Source organism: Rhinolophus hipposideros (assembly GCF_964194185.1).
Source record: "Rhinolophus hipposideros genome assembly, chromosome: X".
NCBI lineage: Eukaryota > Metazoa > Chordata > Mammalia > Chiroptera > Rhinolophidae > Rhinolophus > Rhinolophus hipposideros.
Genome location: NC_138046.1, coordinates 126,480,560 through 126,500,249, shown reverse-complemented (window position 1 = coordinate 126,500,249; position 19,690 = coordinate 126,480,560). Strand labels below are relative to the sequence as shown.

The window sequence follows — 19,690 nt, the reverse complement described above, 5'->3', positions numbered from 1 at the left end:
GTCCATAGTGCATTTTATTTAGTGGCATTTGGACATGACGGCTGCTTCTTTGTCCCTTTGTCTTTAGAACTGGCAGAATAATTCAATGCCGCACAAATGGATAACTGAAGTTCACAGTGGAGTTTTATTTCCACCCCAGTGAGTCAAATCCAGACCTCAGGGACCCCGTGTCCCCGTTTCCCACAGTAGGTGACTACTATGCGTCGCTTTCCTGGTTGCACCAGCATAGGGGAAACGGGCCGCAGCAGGGCTGCAGCCATGGCTTCCAGCTGTTGTCCGACCCGTCCAGCTGCAGTGGAACTACGCTGAGTGTCCGGCGGTGCTCCTTCACTGCCTGAGCCACTCTCTCCATCACCTCATAGAACAAGGGCTCCATGGCGGGCGTGAGCGCATGGGCCTCCGAAGGGTCTCTCGAGAGGTCAAAAAGCAAAGGCGGCTCGTGATGGATCACCTTGTCACCAGAGCACGGGCACACCATGTTCCCGTAGCAGGCACCGGCTCCGTCCGGGTGGAACTGTGGGGTCACGTAGTGGACCTTCCATACAGCTCCTCCTGGGAAGGTGAGAACCACCGGGGGTTGGCACAGAGAAAGAGGACACTAGGCTCAAGGGCAGCGTGGGTCCCAGTGGCCAGAAGCGAATGTCCATCGAGTGATGAATGGACGGACGCAGTGGGGTCCATCCACACACTGGAGTATCTGTGTGAAAATTCTAGCCCCCCAATGGGATGGTGATAAAAGATGGGGCCTTTGGGAAGTGCTTAGGGTGAGATGACGTCATGAGGATGGGGCCCCCACGATGTAATTAGTGTCCTTATAGGAAGGGGTACAGAGCAGAGCCATCTCTCCTCCAAGGGAGGGCCCCTGGGAGAGGGCTGTCACCAGGACCCATCCTTGTTACAATGAAGATAAAATTGTGTCATTAAGCTAAGATGCTTAAGGCATGGGGAAGCAATCTAGATTGAGAGAGCAGACCTGCAAAGTAAGAGACAGGCCAGAACGTGTGTGTGTGTGTGTGTGACAGGAGTTGCACGTCACGTTACTGGGGGTGGCAGAAAAGCATAGAAAATCCCCCAAGGAATGCTGAAACCGTAGCAATAACTCCTTTCCCACATGAGATGATTGACAGCTGGAAGGGGCTCCATCACCCAGCCTACTCACTGTCCCTTTGGTGCCACCGGACTGCGTGCAGAACGTTCTCACAGTAATGCAGTAGGAACTCATGGTCTGAGTGCTGCACTTTGCCCAGCAGCAACGGTAGCAGGTCCCGGCCGTCAATCACCCTGCAGATGGGAACACGGAGTCAGGCTGGAACATGGCACGAGTGAGCATTCAAGCTTAGGCAACCCGTGGGCATCCACCCACGTACCCACCTGCAGACATTCCCTTTGCCTAAAAGCTCCTTGAGGACCAGCCCGTTCAGCTTAAGTGACTGTCCACCCAAGCTTAGTATGAATGTGAAAATGAGCTACAGAATCATTGGAACGTCGTTTTGCTTTCGTACCGATGAGGGCTTTAAGCCATTCTGGAATCTGGGTCCCCTTCGATGGGACTTTGAGCCATTTCATTGTCTGCAGAGCGTGGGGCCACTGGCGTTGCTTCTTCTCTTTCCCACTCACCAAAGAGTGTCCAGGGTGCAGGTGTTGACCTTCCAGTTCCATTGCTGCCACCCTTCTCAGGACACAGCCTAAATCCATGGGTTTGATGGGTAGCCGCAGACTTTCCCACATGTTTTATTTCCCAGTTACACGGTCACTTGCTCCAGGAGGGGAAACGTGTCCGTGATTCCGTGTTACTTTGTTCCTTGCCCACCACTCACTATGTGCTAAAATCCTGTGCTAAAAACACGTGTCAAAGACATTGGATCCCTAACTCTGTGTGCACAGTTGGAGGGCAGCTACACGCCGCTATGGAAAACCGCGGTGACTCCTTTTAATGTGCCTGAAATTATTTTGAACACTTTTCAGGATTTGATGTGTCAAAATTCAATCATAAATACCGATGATACATTTTTTTTTTACAGCTGCCTTGAACTTAGAATCACCATCAAATGGGGCTTTCACTCTAATGGGAATAAGGTCCTTGGTCAGGTAGAGAATTTAGAACCCCAAGTAGGTTTTACCTGCACAGAGTTGCCATGAAAAAAATAAAACAAAAGAATATATGTTGTTGTATATACAATGTATAATACATTATTAGGTACTGTATATATACAATACATATATATGTATTAATATAATGTATGCAATATAGATATATGCTGCATATATATTTATATTCTTTTATTATAGACACCTGAAAGACACATTTTTATTTTTAAAACACATGAAGTATTATAAATTAATTTAAAAAAATTAACTGCCAATTGGGGGGAAAATAAATGCAGCCACCAGAGAGAAGAAATTCAATGAGAGAAAACAGGAACGGTGTGAAATCTTCAAACGATACATTCAACCTCTCTAGTGAGAAGCAGTGGAAATTATAGCACACTCATACGTGTGTGTGTACATGTGCGCAATTCATACGAATAATAAACCACATATACACATGCATAATTTAAATGTAGTTCTCTGAGTTTTAAAAATAGACACCTACGATGGTAGCAATTTCTACAAAACAGTTTGACAAAATGTCTGAAGAGATCTAGCTATAAACAGCTGTACTCTTTAAATGAGAGATTCAACTTCTAGGGGTTTTTACTAAGGAGATAATTATGACAGGGAGTAAATGACAAAACAGTTTAAAAAAAAAGAAAACAAGGCTAATGGGGTGACATCCTCCCATAAGAGGGTGGTTGAAAGAAAATACCATGAATCCATTAAATTTCTTGTCTACACACAAAGATTTATATATATGTGTATATATATGTATATAAATATATATCAACATTTATATATAAAGATTTATATATAAATATATAAACATTTATATATAAATATATAAACATAGTAGATGATTACATACAAATAATATGTAATAACAGGGTGTAAAAAAGTGTATATACATTTTAAGAAAGGAAAAAACTTAAAATTACACTGATGGGAACCACTTTGACCACCTCTTGTAATTTCAGAAGTCAAACGTGACTTGTATTTGTCTTTTGTTATCCGTGTATATTGAGTATTACAATTGTAATAACAGTTTTTTTCCTTTCTTAAAGTGTGTATGCATTTATTGCACCCTGTGTCTATATAAAGAATATATAAAATAAATATGTATAATATATATGTAACATACATGTATTCATCTCTAGGCTGTTTAGATTATGATATTGTTTTACTTTCTATTTCCCCCCAAATTTTCTATCTGTTTTTAAGACCAGAAAAATTGGAATCATATAAAAAGTTTGGACCACACTGGATCATAAAGTAATTTCTTGTGATAAATTGCTAGATTTTCCCCATGACAATCACCCTTATAATGAAATGGGCCCCACTTAAGAATCAGGAAAAGGGAAATGAGACCTTCTGTGTCTCCAGATGTTGATTTCATGCATGCTTTATGCCCTGCAAAGGTGACAGTGACAATTCATGCACATGTTTGTCTCTATGCAAAATGGAATTGCTTTCCTTGGGCTGTTCTCTACCTGTCTTGGGGCACCTGGCCGCCCGCCAGCTGCACCACTGTGGGGAAGACATCCATCAGGCTGGTGGGCTCCTGGATCACCCGGCCGGCCGGGAGCACCCCAGGCCAGCGGACGATTCCCGGGACTCGGATCCCACCTTCCCAGCCTCCCATGCCTTTGCCACCTGGGTTTAAACAAGAACAGAAAAGAATATGATTAAAACCCAGAAATGCTTGCTTCTCATAGATGATTTAAACTTTCTACTTGTTTTTAACTTTGCGATACATCAAATCATGATGTGTCTGTCATCAATAAAATCCTCGTTTGAATGTAAGGGGCCACCACAGATGGCCGATTTCCCGAATGCACTACCCAAACGTGACGTGCAAACCTGAGTTTGTCAGCAGGTGGGCGGATAAACAGAATGTGCTCCATCCAAACAATGAAATATTACTCAGCCATAAAAAAAGTAGGAAGCGCAGAAACAGGCTACACCATGGATGAACCCAGAAAACATCATTCTGAGTAAAAAGGTAGTTGCAAAGGACCCCAAGTCGCGTGATTCCATTTACATGAAAGGTTCGAAGGGGGAGACAATGAAGAGAGAGAGGTAAGTTAGTAGTTGCTGAGGGTGTGTGCAATGACTAGTAACTGCAAACGGGTGTCTGCATTTCTTTTTAAGGTGATGAAAATGGTCTGAAATCAAGTAGCGGTGATGGTCAAACATTCTGTGAATATACTGAAAAACAGTGAGTTGTGCAAAAAAAAAAAAAATTCATGTCGGAGCTTGCCAAATGGTACTTTCTGCCCTCGATTAAAGAAGCCATCTTGGGTCAGTAGCATTCTCTCTCTGTCTTTGGATTAATTTTTTTTTCAATTATGTATTTTTGTTTTCAACTATACTTGACATTCCATATTATTTCATGTTAATTTCAGGTATACAGCATAGTGGTGAGGCATGTATACAACTTACTAAGTGATTCCCCCAAATAAGTCTAGTCCCCACCTGGCACTCTACAGAGTTATTATAATATTATGGACTATATTCCCTGTGCTGTCCTTTACATCCCCGTGACTATTTCATAACTGTCCATTTGTACTTCCAAATCCTTCCCCTTTCTCACCTAGCCCCCCACCACCCTCCCCTCTGGTGACCAACCCTTCCCCGTGTCTCTTGAGGTGGATGGCCCCGTTCCAGCAGTAAGGCTTGGGAATTACAGAGAAGACTGTAGACAAAAATCTGGGACTGTCGCTCTTACCTTGATAGATCCCATTCCAGCCACCATACTGGTTATTTCCCAGTTGAGACTCTAAAGATCCTCCATGATCTGATGTGAAGTAAACGAGAGTCCTATTGGTGAGACCTTCTGTGTCCAAAGAATCAAGGATCCTTCCTGCAAGAAATCGGTGCGTTTGAGCCCATGCACCTGGATGGCTATCTTACACCAGACTTTCAGGCTGTCCTTTAGTGTTTTGGAACCCTTCAAACGAGTCTTTCATGTTACGGCGTAATGGGAACGAGTGGCACCATTGTACTGCTCTGAACACCCTCCATCTAAGATGGATACATAATTTTCTCTATGGCCCATTCTCTTTCCAAAATGTTTCAGGCAACCTACAAGGGTATATGCTACAAAAGGACAAAATAGTAAAAAAGTTAAAATTGAGACAAAAGAAGATTATAGAGAAAAAGAAAGAAAAAAGGATAGGTTCCAGGAAGATTTAGGAAGGAGGCTGAAAGTAGCATTGGACAATGTATGTGCCTCAATGAACAAAAGTCCCCCTTGGTGCCTCTTAGTTTCACAGTGTTCTGAAATTAAATAGTGGTGATGGTCGAAAATTCTGTAACTATACCAAAAAACAGTGAATCGTGCAAAAGAAAAAAGATTTCTGCACCCCCATGTTCATTGAAGCATTATTTACAATGGCCAAGACATGGAAACAACCTAAATGTCCATTGCTGGAGAGATGGAGAAAGAAAAGGTGGTATATCCACACCATGAAATATTATTTAGCCATGAAATATAATATTGAGCTATGACAAGGAATTTCTTGTCACTTCTGGCAACATGGATGGACCCACAGGTATTATGCTCACTGAAATAGGTCAGACAGAGAAAGACAAATATCATATGATCTCACTTATATGGAAAATCAAAACCAAACAAACTTATACAAACAGAGAAGAGTGAGGGCTGCCAGCAGTGGGGGTTGGAGGAATTAGGTGAAGGTGGTCAAAAGGTACAAATTAAAAAACCAAAACACAAAAAAACTGTATTTCTTTTTGGTTGGATCTTGCTTTTTTTTTTTTTTTTTTTTAATACAGTCTGAAAATCTCTGCATTTTAATCAGTGTGTTGGACCACTTAAGTGGAAGGCTACACCATGGATGAACCCAGAAAACATCATTCTGAGTGAAAAGGAAGACAATTGTCCAAACAGTTAGCTTTAAATCAACTACCTCACTCTCTTTTTTTCCTTTTGGTTCCATCCATTCGTTGGCCATTTTATTCCTCCTTAGTTGTTTTCTTTTGGGCAAGGAGATTTAAACATGTGGTGCTATTGATTTTCCTCCCCTTTAATTGATAGCTTTTATTTTCTGGAATAGGTTTAGTTTTATGGATAAGCCGATCAATGTTATAATTGGGGAGCCAATATTGATACACCTTTATTAACTAAATTCACACTTAACGTTAGAGTTCACGCTTAGTTTTGTACACTGTAAGGGTTTTGATAAATGCGTGATGTCCTGTATCCACCATTATGGTATCGTATAGAATAGTTTCCTTCCCTAAAAATCCCCTTTCTTCTACCTACTCACATCCTGATAATAATTTTCACGAAAAAATATCATACAGTTGCTTGACTGAGTTTTAAATTGGGACAGAAAAAGTGAATACATTGAAAAGATTCTTTAAGTGATGTGATGAGTTCCTTTGTTGATGAAATTATGGGTTTCTTACTCTGTCTTGTAAAATTTCCAGTCTTTTTCATTCAATAACTATTAATTGCATACATCTGCACATTTATTCACTTGAAATATTTTTCCCCCAAATTGGGACATTGTGAATTTAATTTTAAAAACACAATATTTGATATCACATTAAATACCCCATATTTTCCATGATTTTTAATCTTTTCCACCGTACTGGTAGTGATGAGTAAATTTGCCCTTCCCTGGTGGGGTTAGGCCCCCCAGGGAAGTGATGTGAAATAAATCATTGCACAAAAGTCTTCCAACTTCCACTATTTTTTCTCAACAATTCATCCAACTCACGTGTCTTACTCCAAGACGAGGTTTTCAGAAGATTTTAAAAAGCACATGTCCGTCTACAATCTCTGATTACAATTATTCTGTAGCTCCCGACCCTCTCAGCCCAACACCACATGAACAAAAGAAATGGAGTGAGGATGTACCTGGTGATACAAGGTCTGACAATTAAGTTTGTGAACTTGTTGCTATGATGTTGCTCACCTTTTTTGATATCGGAGGGATTATTCATGATGAATTTGTACCAACTGGACACACAGTTAACCAAGTTTACTATTTGGAAGTGTTGAAAAGGCTGCGTGAAAAACTTAGACGACCTGACCTTTTCACCAACAATTCATGGTTCTTACATCACGACAATGCACCAGCTCACAGGGCACTGTCTGTGAGGGAGTTTTTAGCCAGTAAACAAATAACTGTATTGAATACCCTCCCTACTCACCTGATCTGACCCCCAGTGACTTCTTTCTTTACCTGAAGATAAAGGAAATATTGAAAGGAAGACATTTTGATGACATTCAGGACACCAAGGGTAATACGATGACAGCTCTGATGACCATTCCAGGAAAAGTTCCAAAATTGCTTTGAAGGGTGGACTAGGCACTGGCGTCGGTGCATAGTTTCCTAAAGGGAGTCCTTCAAAGGTGACCATAGTGATATTCAGCAGTGAGGGATGTAGCACTTTTTCTAGGGTGAGTTTGCAAATGTTATTGTCTGACCTGGTACTTTAGACCCTTAACTTTCAGCGACATTGCGATACCAGCACTGTCCCTGCTATCTTTAACCTGGACTAGTCTCCCCTTCTCTCTCTTCATTTCTTTTCCTCCTGCTGGATGAGGGACCATCACATTTTTAGCTGGAAGAAGCACTTACCCACCATCCAGTCCATTTCCTCCACATTGTCCCCGTAGAGCCCATGGAGACTTGTACCGAGGAACTTCTCAGTAGTGACAAGAGGTGTGTGGACGTGTAGGAAGGAGACAAAGAGGAGGAAAGGTCTTTGCTTGTTTCTAAAATTAAATACGGGTCTGGAGTTATTATTATTATTATTAATTATTATTGTCAAAACAGAGATAGATGGAGGTCCCAGTGCTGCAAAACAGAGATCTAAATTGTCATGTCCTTATTCAAATATTGGTCTTTTCTACTCGACCCACCAGGAGCTGATGTGTAAAAGTTGCTCAAAAGGTGACTCTTGTGTTTGAGAATCTTTAATGGGATGATGTTTCCCTTTTACTGTCTTGAAAAATCCATGCTGATTTTGTACATCTTTTTCCCTAAACGGTATCATTGTCTAATTCTACGTACATCTGACGACTGAAAGTAAGAGAATACCAAGTGAGTGTCATTTATTGATTCAATCATTTCAGTATATAGTTCCACCTCAAAACGTAGCTTATGGGATAAGTGATATTGCACATTCAGTTTTCTTTATAACGGTTCTCAAGCAATGAACTTTAAGACATGAAATTGTTATGGAAAAACACGTGTTAAAAATGATGTGTATTCGGTTATTAAATCCAGTTTGGTGCTCCCCTAGCTGGGCATTGCCTCACCTTCACCTTTCTCTGTGTGATTTTTATGGTCTAATTTATATATATTTTATACATTTAAATTCTCATTTAGTAGAATTTAATACTAATTTATACAACCAAGAAGGGAGTTAGACGTAATTGGGCTCCCCTCTTTTAATCTGCAAGCTAATCATCAGCTTCATGCATGACCCATGTTAGACAATTCCTTCAAGAACTCTGTAAGAATGTTCTAGAACATGACCCTATTCTCATCGCCACCAGGTAAGGTGGGGATTGGTGGTGTCACCCACTTTACTGGAACATTCTTGGAGAGCTTGGAACAGTTTCTATTTAGTGTAGCTTTTCATCATATCCCTCTTGGTTTGACAGAGTAAGTCCTCTTGTCACTCAAATTTACATCGAATTTGAAGTTCACAGCAAGGCATCTTATCCTGATGATAGAGGTTTAAAACTATTTAGAATTTATTGTGAAGATTCTTGAGGTGATTCATTTTGATATATTAGTTACATATAGCCCTGCGGTGATCAGGGAGTGCTAATGGAATGGGACTGGCCCCCACGTAGAAAGAGGCAGCAGCAAACTTGTGGTCCCCAGTTTCAATGGACACGATCTGGTTGGGCTCAGCTACACATGCATGGCCCATTTTACCAAAAACGTCTTTCTAGGCTATGGCCATGTCACCATTCGAATACCCGTTACAGAAGACTAATCTGAATGCATTTTCATTGTGAAACAGAGGCCTCGGGTGAAGCTGACCCTTTGACACCCACCTTCTGACAAAGGACGAGACCTCCTTGAGAAAGCGAGACGTCGTCCTCTGGAGGTGCATGGGCTGCTCAGTGATGCTGTGATTTCTCATCAGAAAACAGTCTGCATGAACAATCAGAGTGCCCATGAAATACGAGGTTGTCCAGAGCAAGATGGCCACAATGGTCGACCAGATGGCCGGCGTCCATGAGACGGAGAGGAGGCGGGTGAGTTTCCCAGCGGTGAGCGTGAGGGCAGCGAAGGCCACGACGTGAAAGCACAAGTTGAGTTTGCGCTCCAGGCCTGCACGCTTCTCCGACACTTCCCAGTGGGCACAATCTCCCATCAAAGTGAACGGCATTCCGTAGAAATGGTCGAATCCGTGGTGGAGTGGGTGGTGACAGTGATCGTCAGAGGACTCACAGTTGAGACCCAGATGCCATTTTCCTGAAAGGCAAAAGCATATGTCAAGGTAACAGTTGGCTGCTCATCCCGTGGGAGGTAGGTATGGCGTGCGTGTCACGTTCCAGGCACGGTGCTGGGTGCTGGAATGGGGTGGGGATCACGGAGATGCTGGTAGTGTTGTGATTGGCTCCAAAGCCTGGTCTCTTTGTTTCAGGGAAATAGGACCCTTTGTGGCAGCGTCACGTGGTGTATTGTTTCCTGTGTTATAGTATCAAATTACCATAACTTGGTGGCTTAACACAACAGTAATTTATGTTCTCACACTCATGGACACCAGGAGTCTGCCATCACGGTGTCCCAGGGCCATGCTCCCTCCTGAGGCTCCAGGGGATGGTCCCTCCTGCCTTTTCCAGCTTCTGGGGGCTCCAGGCGTCCCTGGGCTGGTGGCCGGCTCCCTCCAATCTCTGCCTTCCTGGTCATACTAGCTTATCCTCTTTGTAGTTACTAAATCTCTCTGTCTCCCTCTGAAAAGGATGCTTGTCACTGCATAAAAGTCCTACCTGAGTAATCCAGGATAATCTCATTTTACATCCTTCACTTAATCCCATCTGCAAAGACCCTTTTTCCAGGGAAGCTAATATCTGCAGGTTCCAGGGTTCAGGACCTGATATCTTTGATGCCCATTATTGACTCCACTCTAAACCTGATTTTGCAGCAATCTACAGCAGAGATTAGGGAAGGCTCAGCGTCATCAGATTGCTCCCCAAAACTCAATCTGATAGAATCAGGATGGGTAAAAGTTTTCCTGACCTAGGAATTGTCCCTCATTTTGCAAATCCACTAGAATGCTGGCAAGGGTCGTGTTGGATTTTACAGAATCCACCTTTAAAGTTCAACCAATGTAAGATGCTTTAGCTTTTGTGCCGTCATCATGCACTGGAGTGTTGCTGAAGAGATCTGTGTGCTTTCACCCCCATGGCGTTTGTCATCCAGAAAACGTCATGTGATTTCCCAAGGGATAACCTGCTCTTCTGTCTTAAAAAAATGATAATGAAGAATCTCTTGGTTTTTATATTCAGGGTATCAGCTAGTTTCGCTCTGGGTGGCCAATAAGTCGTACTGTGAATAAAAATGATTACTACAACGTGGAAAGGATGACAACTTGGTCTCCTCTCAAGAAACACTTGTCTTTAATGTTATTTCATTGTATGTGTGCCATGGTACGCATTGACCTATAAAAAAATAAAGATGCTATTTATGGAAGCAGCGAAGGGAGTACTAAGCCTTGCAGTCAGTCACATTTCTACTCAGAAAAGAGAGAAAACAGCATTATGAAAACAGTTGGCAATTTGGTAAAATTAGATAAAAGTGTTCTTTTTTTTTATCATGGTGCATCAGCAAATTGTGTGAAATACCCAATATTTCGTTAAGCTGCGATTTCTTGAGCATTGCTTTGTACCAAGCAGCCTGGGTTGGAATGTGCTTCCTGCTCGTCCGTCATTCCTGGAGCTTTCTGTCTGGTGGAAAATCCCACGGCATCACAATCACTTCACTTCCAAACCTTGTGGTTGAATAGAATCTCCCCAGACAAGTAACGTTTTGAAAGCTTCGAAATGTACGTACCTATCAGTCCAGTGGCATAGCCTTTATCTTGTAATATTTTTGCAAAAGTTGTCTCATTTGTCGGAAAGCCTCCTGATGTTGCAGCCCACTGGAGAACTCGATAACCGTTGCTGGAAACCATACCTTTGAGCAATCAGTTTCAAAGAAATGTTACCACCACACATTGATTTTTATCATTCTTAGTCCTCGTAAATTTAGAAGGTGAAAACTCTCCATGAGCCAAAATTAAATTGACAATTTGTGTCTGACATGGCTTTGCCTCAGGGATTGCATTTTCGGCAAATAAAAGGATTGAAAGAGTTCGTGAGAAGACTAGCTATCCTGTGGTGTGAAGGTTGTAAACAAAAAGAGACTTAAATACAAAGGGAGGGCGAGTTAACAATGGTTTTACGATTTCACCAAACGCTCGGATATAGTCCAAAAGTTCTCTGACTTGTCTACACATTTTTACATGGTTGGGAAAACAATGAAAAAAGAAGGATATTTCCTGACCTGTGAAATGGTCCGACATTTACATTTCAGTGTTTATAAATAAAGTTTTAGTGGGACATGGCCATGCCGTGTGTGTACGTATTGTCTACAGATGCTTTCAGGTTACAACACATGTGAGTACTGGGTCCAGAGACTTGTATGGGCCTCAAATCCGAGAGGATTGACTGTCTTGGCCTTTCCAGAAAATGTCTATCAACTCCTTTCTTATACAATTGTCCACAGCACAGGAGATGACTAACTAGGACAACCCCAGCTTGTGTCACCTCTGTATCTATGAGGCCGTATAACTTACTGACTCCAATCTGATGGAAAAAACTATGGGAGACTTAGACCAGCCCCTTCTCCTGTGGCCTGGGCGACCCATGCTTTAGTGTGTGTATTAGGGAGAATGTCCAGTGTCCCAGGTAGACAGAAGGAAGATACACACCTGATCGGATAGGGTACCTGCCCGTGAGGAAGGCAGCCCTGCTGGGCGTGCACACAGAAGCCGCCGTGAGGTGTTGGGTGAGCCTGATACCCTCGGCTGCCAGGCGGTTGATATTTGGAGTCCTATGAAGGGGAAGAACAATCATAGTTGTTTATCCTTTAACACACACAGGCATTTCTCTATGTGCAACTCCGTATGCACAGGGGATCTGCCAGTCCTCGTTTAAATCCATCAAAGTATTCTCAGATGAATGAGCAAAAGGCAATGGGGAGAACTTCAAGGGCGTTCTGAACGGTTCAAGAAATGATAGCGTGATTCAAGATCATTTGCTGGGCTTGTGCAACAGGTACTGAGATGGGTCTGCAAGTGCAGTTAGAATGTGACCCAGGAGATGAGCTCATTCTGCGGGAGGCAGACATGCAAGGACAGCAGCGCACACCCTGTCTTGGGGTGAAGAAAGGCTGGAATTGTCTGTGTGGGTTTGAGCTCTTCACCAGGAAGGGTTGAAATCCTGCACGCGTTGGTGGGCTTGACTTGACAGATGGAGGGTCTGGAGAGCCAGGTAAGCTTTGGCCTTGGGCTTACACCCAACAGTGATGAGAAGATCTGTACTAATGACAATCATCTTTTTAAAAAATGAAATCATTGCTCACACATGGGATAGGTTTGAGCTGGGGTTCATGCTGCTATGGGGAGAAGGCACGATGAGGGGTGTGGGCAGAAAGGAGTTGTACAGCATTCTGTGAAAGCTTGGATGGCACCTCTCAGGGGCTAGAAGCATTGCGAGTGGGGTGTGCTTGGGGACGATCCCTGAGCAACAAGCTGCTGCTTGCCTGATGGTGGTGTTGCCGAAGCAGCCGACATCTGCAATGCCGAGGTCATCAGCCATGAGAAGTAGGATGTTTGGACGGGACCCAGACAAATCGCTGCACGCAGAGGGCCTCACGCCGAGGAGGAACACAGCGGCTGTCACAGCCAGCCAGCTCCTGAAAGACAAGCTGCCCAAAGAACGCTTCATGCCGCGCTCCGTTTCATTCACTGTCCCTTCTCTACGTGGACACCAGGGTCACTATTTTAGGGGACTTTGATATGACTGCCCCATTGCCAGAGTGGGAGGACATCTCTTAGAATTTGATTTTTTTTCAGGTTTTTTTGTTTGTTTGTTTATAAGAAGGGCACACCTCTCACAGTGAACCATGTGGAGATCAAACCGGCAACCTTGGTGTTATCCACACCACGCTCTAACCAACTGAGCTAATCGGCCACCCTTGATTTTTTTTTCAGTTAAAAACAACTCCTGCTTTTACATATGCTGCCCAGGGTGTGCATATAAACACCAGGACGGTAGTGTCCTAACCCCCAGGGTCATGAAATTAAGTTGTGATTTGCATCTCTGGGGACGCTGTGTAATACGGGCTCCCTGGAAAAGCACACATCCTCCTAGCCCATGGCAGGGCTTGGCACCCATCTGGATGGGGAAGAGTGATATGTAGATCCTTCTGGAAAGGTCTGGGACAACCCCAGGTAAGGAGCACGAATACTTCTACTAGGTTGGTGCAAAAGTAATTGAAGTTTTTGCAATTATCTTTAATCTTTTAAACCGCAATTCCTTTTGCATCAACCTAATAGTAACTGTGAGAGCCATGCCTGGTTCCCCTGACTCGTACCCAGTGACTAGTCGGGGAAGACCAGTCGGTTATCAGTACATTCTCAGAAACCGACATGCAGAAATGCAGAGGCAGAGGCAGAGGGCTGAGAACTGCGCAGACGCGTATCTTACCAAGCGTGTTCCAGATGGGCCATGTCTTCTCTTTCCTTTTAGTTCCTGGAAGAAACAAACAGGTCCCTAATCACATGTGATGTCTAACATTTATGTTCTCGAGCTTGTTGCAATGCTGTTGCTAACCTTTTTTTTGGTATCAGAGGGATTATTCATGATGAATTTGTACCAACTGGACACACAGGTAACCATGTTTACTATTTGGAAGTGCTGAAAAGGCTGCGTGAAAAAGTTAGACGCCCTGAATTTTTCACCAACAATTCATGGCTCTTGCATCACGACAATGCACCAGCTCACAGGGCACTGTCTGTGAGGGAGTTTTTAGCCAGGAAACAAATAACTGTATTGGAACGCCCTCCCTACTCACCTGATCTGGCCCCCAGTGACTTCTTTCTTTACCTGAAGATACAGGAAATATTGAAAGGAAGACATTTGGATGACATTCAGGACATCAAGGGTAACACGATGACAGCTCTGATGGCCATTCCAGAAAAAAAGTTCCCAAATGGCTTTGAAGGGTGGACTAGGCACTGGCATGGGTTCATAACTTCCCAAGGGGAGTCCTTTGAAGGTGACAGTAGTGATATTCAGCAGTGAGGGATGTAGCGCTTTTTTAAAGAGGAGTTCGCGAACTTCAATGTCCGACCTCATAGGCAGCAGACAATGTCCTCATGCACTAAGTAAAGTAGTAAGTACGTGATGAAAGGGACACTTTGATTGCCTCTTGATATGATCTCATAAAAGGACACACTACCCTACTGAACAGGCTTTAAACATGCTGGACAGGACGTGTGTCTGTCAAGGGCTACAGGGAAAATATTCGGGGCTTTTCTGCCCAGGCGGCCCTTGTTGCTTCTTCTCCATGCTGCTTGTGAAAGCTGGATAACCCACAAACGATTCGGCCTTGCCGTTTTCCAATAAACCTTCCTTTACAAAAACTGGTGGGGCTTGCGCTCAGACCATCAATTTTTGATCCCTCAGAGAGAAGGTACAAATATAAAAGGAAGAAGATGCAAAATTAGCGATAAGAATAGTGATCGGAAATAATACCCGACAGGTATTGATTTTTAATTGCGCTGAAATGCATGGCACACCACTTACCGCCTTGACTGTTTTTTAAGTGTACGTTTCAGTGACATTCAGTGTTGGGTGACCGTCACCGCCATCCGTCTCCAGAACTTTTTTGCGTCTTGCAAAAGGGAACGTCTGCCCCCATTATACACACACATTTCCCCTCCCCCTGGCACCAACCCTTCTGCTCTCTGTCTCTATGAATGTGTGACTCTGGGGACCTCATGTAAGAGGAATCGTGCAGTCTTTGCCCTTTTGGGACCAGCTTGTTGCACTGACCAATCATGTCTCCAAGGTTCACCCATGCTGGGGCATCTGTCAGAACTGTGTTGCTTTTTCGGGCTGAATAATATTCCACTGGACGAATGGACCTCAAGTTGTTTAGGTCGTATGTATTTTAACGAAAGGGGTAATAGTCAGGCGGCAGTGTATGGCATGCTAGAACCTACGTAAAACAAGAAGAGAGGGCGAGACATATGTGTTTGAAGAGATGTCAGGTTCCGCAGTGGGGGGGCTTCTGAGCCGGGACATCCAGCCCTGCTGTACGAGTCACCCTCTGCCATCTGAGCTGTTCCCTGGGGAGGTGCAGACTGGCTCTGCCTGGCTGTGTGTGCAGTGGAGTGGACCGCTGGATGGAGGGTGCCCCCCTTTGAGAAGAAGTACCCCGCTGTGCTTCCATCCTTGTCTTCTAAACCAGCCTGATGTCTCCTCGTACCTCACATTCTCTGGACGTCAGCCCTTGGCCACCAGATGGTGAGGGGGTCATTCCCAAGCTGCCCAAACATTGTGGGTGATTTTTCACACCTTCTGAAGCCACGCTCTCCTCTATTTAGGGACAGAACGATGAGCCTGTGGTCAGCCTGAGGGCCGTGCCTGCAGCTGGGACAGGGCACAGCTTGGTAAGTAGAGCCCAGCGGACAGGTGTACTAGGTAGGCTGTGTGTGTCACTGCAACCGCAGCTGGGAAAGCTTCTGATAGGTGGGGTCACTCATGACGAGCCCCGACGTAGCTGGGCCCAATCTAGTGACACAGCGGGGGCTGTCAATTCACTTTACACGTGTCAAGGACGCATGTTCCTGACGTGTCAGCTGTGCAGTGTGGGGCCCAGTTTTTGCTTCCAGAAGGTTATGTATCCATGGGTGCTTTAATGCATGGTGATGGTGGCTGTCTGTTTTCTGTATCACCCCCAGTCCATGGGTGACATCACAGTTCATCTTGCTGTTGTGCGTTTTGACAAATGGACGACAATGCAAGTCTGTCGCGTGTCCACATGTCACACACTGAAATCCTCTGTGCTCCCGCTCTTCATCCCTCTCCTAATCCCTGGCAACCATGCCAGGGATGCTTTGCGGACACCATAGTTTTCCCTCTTCCAGAATTTCCTAGAGTTGGAACCCTGCAGTGGGCATATTGTGGATGAAAGCCGTCCACTTCTGTGATGGAGGCTGGACCATGGACAATACTGCGCCGCCGACTTGTTTCTACAAGGGGACGGTTCGGGTGGCGTGTTGAAAAATGAGCAGAGGAGGACACGTCTCCTTTTCACACCGCGAACCCACCCTATCTTCCCTTGCTCCTTTTTTGTGATTTTTTTGGGGGGGCTACAAATATTAAATCATGACCTCTTATGGAGTCTGTATAAATGTTTTTATTTATATATATTTCTATAGGATATACTGTGTTCCACAGTATATTGTAGAATACATAGGAAATATATGTAAATCTATAACATATGATAAAGTAGATATGATTTTTCCTTTGTATTTATCTTAATTTTTTTTTCAGGAAAAGCACATCATGGGGTTTTTCTGATTTTTCTGGGGAAGGTGGTTGGTTATCGTTGCGTCGTTTGGGTTAGAGATGGGTCCCCACATATGACACTCAGTGATGATTGAAAAGTCATGAGGTTTAATTCCATCAAATCATTGGCCTACCTCTTACACGGTACATTCTATCTATTTAGCTACCCCGAAGGAGCCCATTTTAACCATCCAATGGATTAAAATGCTGCATACTTTGTTTTGGATTGGCTCGTTGGTACCAGATAAAACATTCCATAAGAAAAATACAGAAAAAGAGCAGAGAGTAGAATGGTGGCTCCCAGGGGCCCGGGAGGGTGGTGATGGGAGAATCAGGGAGATGTTTAAGGGTGCAAACTTGCAACGACAAGATGAATAAGGTCTGCAGATCTAATGCACGGATTGCAGTCACCGCCTGTATTGTCAACCTCAGAGTTGCTAAGAAACTAGATTGTATTTGTTCTCAGCACACACACAGAATAAACAGTAAGTCTGTCACATGACAAAGTTTGCCGAAGCAACTGATGCAATCATCTTGGAAAACATGAATGAGTCAAAGCAACATTTTGAATAATCAAATCTATACAGTGTTCTCTGCCAATTATATCTCAATTTAAAAAAGATACATGGATGGACACCCAGGCTGCCTCCACATCTGGGCCATTGTAAACAACGCTGCAATGAACATACAAATGCACATGTCCCCTCAAAGTACCACTTTGGGTTTCTTTGGATAAATACCCAGAAGTGGGATTACTGGGTCCTTCTTTGTCTCTTGTTATAGCCTTTGTTTTAAAGTCTATTTTGTCTGGTATAAGTATTGCTACCCCAGCTTTCTTTTTTTCTCATTTTCATTTTTGTGAAATCCCTTTACTTGTGTGTCTCTCAATCTGAAGTGAGTCTCTTGTAGGCCGCATATGTAAGGGTCTTTTTTTCTTATCCCTTCAGCTTCCCTATCTTTTGATTGGAGTGTTTAATCCATTTACATTTAAAGCAATTGTTAATAGCTGGGCAGTTACCGCCATTTTAGCATTATTCATATTTTTGGTCTTGTTTTTCTTCTTAAAGAAGACACTTGAACATTTCTTGTGAGAGTGGTTTGGTGGTGATGAACTCTTTTAGCTTCTTCTTGTCTGGCAGTGGATGAATGGATAGAGAAGAAGGGGTTCATATATAAAATGGAATATTGCTCGGCTGTAAAAAAGAATGAAATCTTGCCATTTGTGACAACATGGATGGACCTGGAGGGTATGGTGCTGAGTGTCATAAGTCAGACAGAGAAAGACAAATGCCACATGATGTCACCTGTATGTGGAATCTGAGGGACAAAATAAACAAGCGAAACAGCAACACACTCATAGCTACAGAGAACAAACTGATGGTTGCCAGACAGGAAGGGGTTGAGGAAATGGGTGAAAAGGGGAAGGGATTGAGAAGTACAATTGGCAGTTACAAAATAGTCACGGGGATGGAAAGTACAACCCAGGGAATATAGTCAGTAATATGGTGATACCTGTGTATGGTACCAGGTGGGGACTAGACTTATCAGGGTGATCACTGCATAAATTACATAAATGCCTAACCGCTATGCTGTACACCTCAAACTAATATAATATTGCTTGTCAACTGTAACTGAAAAGTTTAAAAAAATCATTAAAAAATAAAGTGACCTGTTTAAGAAAAAAAGTACAGAAAAAGAGAAAGAAAAGACCTCCAATGAAGTACAAGTCATCATTTACCCTTTGCCTCCCGTGCAGGAGAGAAGGAATTGGCTGTGTCCAGACAGCTGTCCAGACCAGGGCAGCCAGCCTGCCTGCACCACTACGTTTGGCTGTGTCCCCAACACGTTTCCTTTTTAGTCTCCAACGTCAACTCAAAATCCAGTGCACAGGCTCTGAAGTCTGTAAAGACCACACGCAGTTACGTTTTCTCCCTCTAAACCCTTCCTCTGCCTGATGTCACGCTGCATTTCTTTTAGCAATCATCCGGAGACCAAATCGGTTACGATTATTTCTTTTCACATCTCCTTCTTAAGATTTCTTGTAAACCCGCTGCCGGAAGATGCAGGGTGCCCTGCCATTGAGGAACCTGCCCGGTGTGCCTGGATGGGTGTGATCCCCTCAGCAGTCACCCAAGAAAAGCCACTTACCTGAATGACCGTGCTGTCAGGGCTACGCTGGCTGGAGGTCAGTGTGTGGCGGCTTCTGCAAGGGAAGAAACGTCTTGTCCTTGCCAGGAGACGGGCCCGGCTGGCTCTGAGCCACAGCGTCTCTGGCCGGCACACACATGTGCACAGCTCATTCACTCTTGAAATCCACATGGTCCACTCAAGCCAAGCTAGGTTGTCCAGAAGATAAACAGGGGGCTCCCTGCCCCCACTGCGCCCACCCCAGGCATCTGCTCGCAGTGCCATTCCAGCTCTCCGCCCAGGACGTGGTCTGGATGTGTTTAAGGAATGTATCCCTTGCAGGAGAACGCCACACAGCTCTTTCTCAAACAGTGACTCCTTTATTTAGAAGTCGGCAGAAGTTCTCCAGCCCTTTCCTCAAGTCAAAGGGATATTGTCTGGCTTTCCTTCAACCCAGGAAGCCGTTGCCCTGAAAATTTCAGCTGCCCCTCCCCACCGCCGTCCCCTCTGACATCGGCCTGAGAAATAATGACAGCAGTCAGTATAAACATATGACACATATATAGAAACACATTTTGGGCTATGTATCAAAACGTGTGTGTTTTTTTTCACTTGCTACGCCGTACCTTTTTTTTCCCATGTGGTAGCGGAACCTATATTTCAGGCAACATCAGAGGTAAAAGTCATTCTTTTCAAAGATTCGGTTTTTGTCCAAAGAAGAAGCACTTTCTGCCTGCATCTAGGTGTTGAATCACATGGAGACGTTTATCGGAAAGCCCCTCTTGCATGTTCACACTGCCTGCCCTGGATATTGCCTAATTTTGATTTGGGGCCCAGCATGACAATTGA

At 43.9% G+C, this 19,690-nt stretch overlaps 1 protein-coding gene across 1 annotated transcript; it reads right to left on the bottom strand.

Annotated features, from left to right (window-relative positions):
• Positions 1-102: 102 nt before the first annotated feature.
• On the bottom strand, positions 103-18,986 carry ARSL (arylsulfatase L). The gene is made up of 11 exons (XM_081042666.1): positions 18,863-18,986; positions 13,844-13,888; positions 12,897-13,061; positions 12,064-12,185; positions 11,145-11,267; positions 9,140-9,563; positions 7,707-7,843; positions 4,823-4,957; positions 3,585-3,747; positions 1,160-1,281; positions 103-552 (listed from the first exon to the last, which is right to left on the bottom strand). Exons 2-11 carry the CDS (start codon positions 13,864-13,866, stop codon positions 197-199), a joined length of 1,770 nt encoding a protein of 589 aa, XP_080898792.1. The 5' UTR covers positions 13,867-13,888; positions 18,863-18,986; the 3' UTR covers positions 103-196.
• Between the last annotated feature and the right edge of the window lie 704 nt (positions 18,987-19,690).

Bases quoted from the DNA above. Each gene is read 5' to 3' on its own strand.
- ARSL (XM_081042666.1), bottom strand. From the start codon at position 13,866: ATGGCCCATCTGGAACACGCTTG. The intron at 13,062-13,843 runs GTAAGATACGCG...TTCTTTGGGCAG, and splicing joins GCCCATCTGGAACACGCTTG to CTTGTCTTTCAGGAGCTGGC. The intron at 4,958-7,706 runs GTAAGTGCTTCT...GATTTCTTGCAG, and splicing joins GGAAATGGACTGGATGGTGG to GAAGGATCCTTGATTCTTTG.